The sequence below is a fragment of the Patagioenas fasciata genome, chromosome 17 (assembly GCF_037038585.1).
Source record: "Patagioenas fasciata isolate bPatFas1 chromosome 17, bPatFas1.hap1, whole genome shotgun sequence".
NCBI classification, from domain to species: Eukaryota; Metazoa; Chordata; class Aves; order Columbiformes; family Columbidae; genus Patagioenas; species Patagioenas fasciata.
This window is the reverse complement of record NC_092536.1, coordinates 8,652,261-8,660,058: the sequence shown is the minus strand read 5'-3', so window position 1 is coordinate 8,660,058 and position 7,798 is coordinate 8,652,261. Positions and strand designations below refer to the sequence as shown.

General features: G+C 61.7%; 1 protein-coding gene across 1 annotated transcript; it reads right to left on the bottom strand.

Annotated features, from left to right (window-relative positions):
* Positions 1–6,404, bottom strand: LOC136109271 (carbonic anhydrase 15-like). The gene is made up of 8 exons (XM_065851808.2): positions 6,191–6,404; positions 4,479–4,514; positions 3,118–3,288; positions 2,719–2,879; positions 1,907–1,999; positions 1,540–1,606; positions 1,194–1,360; positions 1–499 (listed from the first exon to the last, which is right to left on the bottom strand). The coding sequence occupies exons 1-8, from the start codon at positions 6,255–6,257 to the stop codon at positions 281–283; spliced, it is 981 nt and encodes a 326-aa protein (XP_065707880.1). The 5' UTR covers positions 6,258–6,404; the 3' UTR covers positions 1–280.
* Between the last annotated feature and the right edge of the window lie 1,394 nt (positions 6,405–7,798).

Here is a 7,798-nt window from a genome sequence, read left to right as displayed (position 1 = left end):
TTAGCCATCAGCAATGACCTCGGCTTTATTCTCCCCCAGCATCCCCTCCTGGTGGCTCCCACCAGAGGGTTACAGGGCCAGGGCAGGGAGGCTCCGGGCTTGCGGAGATTCACCTCTGCAGAGATCCAAATTTGCAAAATCTTCACCCAGCTGAGGTCTTGATGTTCTTTTTTTGTTTTTTTTTTTTCCCATTTACCAAAGAACCAGGTGTGTTTCCTTCCCATCACCATAGCAGCAGAGCAATGCCCGTGTGGAGACTGGTGAAAGGCCAGGACAGACCCTACGGTGTTGGTGACAAAGGGGCGAGCAGGGCCAGCAGGAGCAGGGGAAAGAGGAGCTGGTGGTGGCCCCCACACGGGGACCCACTGCTGGCCGTGGCTGCCCTGGAGGCAAAGACCTTCCGGCCATGGAGGGGCTGCGGCGGGCGGAAGTTGTTGGTCATTTTTAGGAGCGTAGAGCCGGCGGGTGGGAAGTGGAGGGTGCTGACGAACGCCCGCAGCTGCACAGGGGAGAGGCAGAGGTGGCTTCACCGTGCACCCCAGGCCCCCACGCACTTGTGATCCTCCTTTTGTGCTGTCCCAAAGCCAATGGCACAGGACTCATGGCACAGCCCTGTGCCAACGGGGTCCTTCTGCCACCCCTCACTGCCCTCCCAAGCCCAGATCCCAAGGGTAAGTGCCAGACCTGGAGGGTAAGTACACGAGCCAGGGTCTTACATGGATTGAGTCGTGAGTTTTAAAGGAGCTAATGGTGGTTCGGTGCCTGTGCTGAGCACTTAAAGAACAGCTGGCTCATGACACCCTCAAGGAAATACGTCTGCTAAGATGCTTGGGTAGCAGAGGAGAACTCACTCCATTGATGCATCCATCCATCCAACCATCCATCCATGCATCCACCCACACCACCACCTCCCTGGAGCCTCTTCTTTTCTCCAAAGGTTTGCTCCCATTTGCCTTTCTGAACATCAAGTTTGGGCAGGAGAGCACTACAGACAGGATTTCTCCCCTCTGGCAGGTGGCCATGGCTCTGTTACTTAACCCTCATAAAATTAATTAATTGCCAAGTTGCCAGGAACATTATTAGAGATTACTTTCCCTGTGCTATTGCTTAGGGGTCAGGAAGGACAAGGAGAGGTGCCCCCTGAGGGGTCCAGCCTTTTGGCTGCTGGAGCATGGGGCTGTGCGTGCTGGTACCTGCTCCTGACTGATCTCCACCAGCTCCTCGAAGAGGGTCCAGACAACGACCTCGCTGCAGTCAGGGGTGGTGAGGGAGCCCTGGTAGCGGTAGTACCTGGAGAGATGGTGGGCAGGCGGCAGCAGGGTGCTCAGGCGGAAGGTGGAGGCCAAATCCACGGAGTCACCTGTGAATAGAGACATGGGCACCCAGCCTGTCCTGTGCCAGGGACATAGGAGGGACAGCAGGGACAACCCACCCGTTTCCCTTCAGCCAGGTGGCTCCACAGATCAGCAGGTCCCCCCCACCCAAACCCACCAGAGTTTCTCCCCTTTCCATCCCTGGCCCAACGAGGCGGTGACTCACCAGCACGGGAGATGTTCCTCAGCCCTGCCACGATGGTGTTGTAGTTGGTGTTTGGGGATTCAGAGGCCTGTGGAGGGGGACAGTAAGAGGCTGGGGCAGGGCAGAGCCGGGTCACCCTGCACAGCTGAGCGTCCGTGGGCAGAGCTGCCCCAACCTGGTGTCACTGCAGAGCAGCGGGGAGATGGATGAGCCTCTCGCACGAAGCCAGCGGCAGGGTCATGGCGCATTTCACCACTGATCTTCCTCAGCACCTCCTGGCCTTGACCCACCCTCCCTGCCCCTCCTCGTTCCCTGAGGACAAGCCACACACTGACCGCCCCACCTGTTCCCAGGGCATCCCCTCCACTGGCAGCATCCACAGACCCACCTGGAAAAAGAAGCCGAGGACAGCCAGCCCGTTGGGATGCCCCTTGGCCTCTGCCAGCGTCCGGTACTTGACATTGATGTGGACAATGTGCAGCTGGGGAAAGCATGGAGGGGCCAAATGTGGGCAACTGCCCCTGGCCAACCCCCCAAGCAGTGGGGCACTTGCCCATGGATCTCCCTGCCCAGCCTGGGACAGACAGACACGAAACCGCCCACCACCCAGCAAAGCCCTCCCAGTCCCATGGGCGCTTCCACGGGTGACTGCTGGGAGGATCAAAGCATCCCCATGAAGTCAGCATCCTTTGAAGGAGGTGGGGGAAGTGGGCCAGTGGTCCCAGGGCATCCATGAGCCACAATACATAAATTTTGCTCTCCTCTGGTAGATAATTAATATTTTAGAGGCACAGAGCTTTTTTCACCGAGAAGGGTCCCAAAGGGTTTGGCACAGCATGCTCCTGTGCACTCTTGCTTGCACACACTGACTCAGTGTGCGGTCCTGTGGAGGAGCAGAGCCCTCCAGACCCTGCTGAGTGCCCCCGACGAGGCAGCTTGATCCACACATGGTAAAGAAAAACCTTGAGTCTCACGTCAGCTGCACTTTAACCGCCCAGGTGCCCTGTGCAGCAGATGTGCATGTCCCACCATCAGCACAAGACTGCAGTCACAGGAAGCACAGCTGAACCTGTTGGAGCAGGGTCACCGAGCCTGGTCAACCTGCTGTGTGCCAGCCTTGGGACACACCAGCATCACACCTTCCCCTCACACCAAGGACTTGGGCCACTGGGGAGTCCAAGAGTGCTTTTTCTCACCTACCTCCATGGGGAGCTGGTGTCCATCCAGGGTGTGCTCAGAGCCGTTCCCGGCTGGGCTGCCCCAGTGGAAGTGGAGCTGCAGTGCCCGGTACCTGCCGGGGAGGCCCCCACTGCTGATGGTGATGTGCTCAGGGATCGACTCGCTCTCCAGGCTCAGCATCACTGCAAAGGCAGCGGGACAGAGCAAGGATGGGGGTTAGGATAAGGGTTCGGATGGGGGACAGTGCTGGCATACATGGATCTGTCCTCCCCAGGCTTAAGCCCAGCACTAACAAATCCACAGGGCAGGAGCCACCCCAGGACTGTGCAGCTGAGGGCAGGAGCACTCAGGAGAGGAACCCCAGCCAGGACAGTGCCCAGGGAGCCAGGGCAGGGGAGGGTGTCCGGCCACATCACGCACCCGTGTGCCCGTCGTTTGCCAGCCTCCACTTGCCCGGGGGGGCCTGGTCGTAGCCCTCGAAGAGAATGTCCCCAAGGCCGCCGTCCCGCTGCAGCTGGCGCCTGTCAATGTTCACAGGGGACTGCTTGTCACCGCCACATGAGGCTTTCAGCTCCTTCCAGTGGCTGGGGCCTGCAGAGGAGGAGCAGAGGCACCATGGGCAGCCACCAAGCCACTGCCACCCCAGGGAACACGAGGCTGAGGGTGGCCTTGAGGCAGCAGTGTTGACACCGCCCGTGTCTGGACTGGGGGTTCCTGTCCAGGGAATGGGCCCCCCCCGGCATCTCCAGCCCCATCCACCCAGGGGAGGCCCAGTCCCAGGGAGCTCAGGGCATCCATCTGTGAGCACCGCTGGCTCTGCTCTGGAAAACGTTACTGCTGGGCAGCCGCTCACCCCTGCCTCCTGCCCCCAGGCTCAGTCCTGTCTCCTTCTCTTCTCCTTTCATTACTGCAGGCAGCTTTTTGCCTGGAAGCCCCAGGAGCCGCAGCCTGGCCGTGCCACTGTCCTGTCGGCTCCCTGGCATGGTGCTGGCCACACAAATTAGCCAGTGCCTTCATTAGGGACCATTCCCTGTGGCCCTGCTGTGGGCACGCAGGTGGGTCCATGCTGCCCAAGCTGCTTCCTGCTGGTCCCGCTGAAACCTGCCCTGCCAAAATCTGCCCTCACCACCAGCCTGATGAGGTTAAGTTGCTCGTGATGCTGAGCACTGGTCCGGCAGGGATAAGTGGAGCCCAGTGATTCACACTTGCCAGCCATGGCTGATGTGCTACAGCAGCTGGGCATAAGGTACATGCACCCAAGAGCTATAAAACTGTTGGGCCGTAACAGCTGATTAAATGCTCCTTGATCCTTAATTAACCTTTTACAAGCTATTTGCATGCTTTGAAACAAAGTGCTCCTGGCCATGCTTCACTTCCCCAGCGCTGGCAGGGCTTGCTGCCTGCCCAAATGGAGCTGACCCTCCTCATGCTGGGACCCCATGGGCACCCTGACGCCTGCTCCTCTCTGGGGTTGCCAATGACATCTTTTAAGTTGGGGCTTTAATTTTCTTCAGATGAAGCAGGGAAGGCTGTTGCTGCCCTGGGAGCACCCAAACCAGGCTTGCAGTTTGGCTGGGGCTGAGCCTCCCATCTCTGCATCAGCACGTCTGGGAGTCAAGCTCCTCTAATCACTCCCACCTCAGTGTGATATGGGTGAATTCACCCTTCTCCAAGCCACGCTCCCTGCTGCTGCCCGGGGCAGCCAGGCACTGCAGGGAAACATAGGGGTGCACACCCAGCACAGCCCCAGCACCCCCCATCCCGCACAGGGCAACACTCACCACATTTGGGGTCCTGCGAGTCATAGCACCATTGCCCTATGGGAAGAGGAGAGCTCAGGGTAGGTGATGGAGACAGGCACCCTCTCCCCAAACCCACACACAGCCATGCCCTGCCCCCCAATGGCCAGGACACCCCTCATTGCAGCCAGGGGTCCCGCCAGTGTTCATTTTCATCCTGGTTATTCTCGGCACTGGTGTTTTCACGTGTTCGCACCCTCCCTGCCTCCCCCGTCTGCTCCGCAGGGAAACCTCCCTCAGCATTGCTCTGCTGCAAGGCAGCCAAACCTCGCTGCTGTGGGGCCGTCCCACCCTTTCCCATCCTGGGGAGCTGAGGCAAGCCCTCACCCCACACCAGATGTCTTGCCCCCCCTGGGTGAGCGTGGAGCTGAGGGGGGGCTGCTGCAGCCCTCTCCCAGTGCTTCCCACGGCTGCCCACGGGTGGGCTGGCAGCAGCAGGGAGGGGGTGGCAGTGGGCAGGCCTGTGCCCACGCTGCGGGGACAATGGCTCTCCCCATCACTAGGGACACCTCAGCCAGAGCTGCCAATCTCCCACCAGTGTGGCTGCCTGTGCTCGGGGTGGCTACAGGGACCATGCACTTGATTCGGGTGTCAGTGCATAAGGTACAGGGATGCCCAGGGGATGCTCAGGAGGCTGGAGCCCAGTTCCTGCCGCCTGCACATCTGTCCAGGGCCACCAGCTCTGCAACAGGAGCTGGGGAGCACACCCCTTCCCTCCTCAGCTCTCCTGCTCCTGGTGGGAGGCACAGAGCTGGTGTTGGGATGCCCAGGGTGCTGCCCAGGGCTACCCTACACAAGTGGTCCGTGCTTACAGCTGGAGGGCTGCAGGCGAGCTGAGCCATGTTCTTGTGCTGGTCACAGCTGCTCAGACCAGCAGATTGCAGGCAGCCCTGCCTTTCTCCACCTGCGTTGCTCATGGCCCCAGTCTGCAGCACCACATCCAAATCCTCACTACAGCAGTACAGGAGATGCCAGCCTCAGAAGAGAGCCAGGAGCAAGTTGATGCAGGACTTGGAGGCTCCTCCAGAGCAGGGACCTTCAACTTTCCTCCCTGTCCAGGCGGAAGCTGAGCTCCCAGGAGACCTTTGGATCTGCACCCACCAGCCCTCACCCAACCACGAGCATCCTCTGGCAGGAGCCAGAACAGCACTCACTGCCACCAGCTTGGCCCAAATGCAGGTGAGCACCCCAGTGCCTCATCCCCGGGATGGCAGCGCCAGTTTGCTCAGAGGTTTCATCCTCATCTGTGTTTCCTGATGGTGCATCTGTGGGGCAGATGGACTGAAGCCCAAGACCCAAATACCTGAATGTCCACCCAGCCCAAGGGGACCCCAGCGCAGACACCTCCTGCCAGGACAGAGTCCCAGGTGGGCTGAGACCTCGCAGAGCCTGGTGGCACGATGAGGACATCCTCTAGTGGGGAGAAGGGTGGTGGGAGAGCAGGAGAAGGTTCCCGGGCCAGAGCAGGACCCCCAGTTCCTGCCTCCAGCCCTACTGGCACAGCTGCCCCCAGGACCCCAACTCTGCATCACCCCCTCGGCACATGGGAAAAGGACGGGAATAAGCAGGGCTGGCACAGGTGCACCGCAGCCCCCCACCCCGCGACCGCCCCTCCTCTCCCACCGTGGGGACCTCCTGGCCCCTCCGGCCACCCCAGATGCCCAGGAGGAGGGTGGGGGGGCAGCGCATCTCACCTCCCGCGGCTGCTCGCACGACGAGAGGCAAAGTCAGGAAAGTTATCCCCAGCCCCTGCGTCCCCATGCCGGCGACAGGGACGGGCAGGGACGGGCAGGCGGCCCCGCCGCGACGCCCCGTCCTCCTCCGCAGTGCGCCCGGGCGGGCGGCGGGGCTGGGGCGGGCGGCAGCTGCCAGCGCCCAGGCAGCCCGGAGAAATCCTCCGCTCCAGCCTGTGCACTGCTGTTAAATATTCATCACAACGGCTGAGTTTTTAACTCCTCGGCTGCTAGGAGGGAGCGGGGGAGCGGCCCGGCCCCCAGCCAGCCCCTCTGCGCCGTGCCAGGCCCCTGCCCGGGATGTGCCAGCCCAAGGGCAGGCGGCAGGACAGGGCAGGGGAGCAGGGGGCTGGCCAAGCCTGGGGCTGCAACCCGCTCCTGAGGGGTGGGGGGTGGCCCCCAGGTACCATCCTCCTCTCCATCCCCCAGGCAGGGGTTTGGCAGCATCCCTGCTGCACCCCATCTCACCCCCTGCACAGTGTCATGGGGCCATAGATGTGTTTTGGGGGGCTGTCAGTGGGCAGAAGGGGCTGGGGGCGCCAGCTCTGCCCCATCCGCTCCCCACTCTTTGCAGGTACACACCATGGGACAGCCTTTGCACCCACTCCAGCTTTGGCAGCCCCCCAGCCAGCAGCGGGTCCTGCATCCCCCACACAGGGAGAGCGGTGGCTCCCGTCAGGGACCTGACATGGGGCAGGCAGTGCTATGGGAACCCACAGGTTGAATCCAGCTCATCCATGCAAACAGGGGACACACAGCCCCTCTCTGGACAAAGACCAGCGGGCATTCATAGTGCCTCAGCCATGGTACCTGCAGCCCCCAGGCTCGGGGCACAGGTGGTCCCTGCAGCTGCACTATGGGGGACACTCAGCCCCCAGGGTCACCACTGGTGGGGCAGGATCTGGCCCTTTCCCCTCCAGCCGGTAAGAGGCCGCATCACGCTGTAACAGCTCAGGCTCGCACAGTCACACAGCACCGGGCAGGGGGGCGGCACCAGAGCACGAGCTGTAGCACCCACCTGGACATCACAGGAGCCCGGCATGGGGGACATGGCCATTCACCTCCTTAACACAGAGACAACGCACACCATCCCATTGCACCCGTGCGGGCAGGTTCCACAGGAGCCAGTATCTCACCGGCAGAGCTACGCACCCACAGCAGGCAGGTAGGAAGGGGGTGAAAACATAGGAGCATGGTGTTGACACATTCTCCTAAAATATCGCTGTCCTCCTCAGGCAGCAGGGGAAAGGAGGCCACGGGGCCCGGCCCGCAGCTCCTCTCCCCAGCACTCGGCCCTGGCCGGCAGCGCTGCCGGGACACTGCCAGGATGAGCAAACCCGGCAGCAGCGTGAGGGCAGCGGGAAGGAGCCTCCTGCTGCCGGCTTGGCCAGGGACGGCTCTGGCTCAGTGGAGGCTGTTGGCTGTCATGTGCTGCAAGGGGACAACACACCCACTGGGACTCGTCCTCACTGGGGGCTCTTTGGGGCACCTTTGTCCCCCCTGAGCAGAGCCAGCCCCAGGTAGGTGCCCGGGCAGTGCTGAGATGTGTTCAGGCGCCGGCACGGGGCA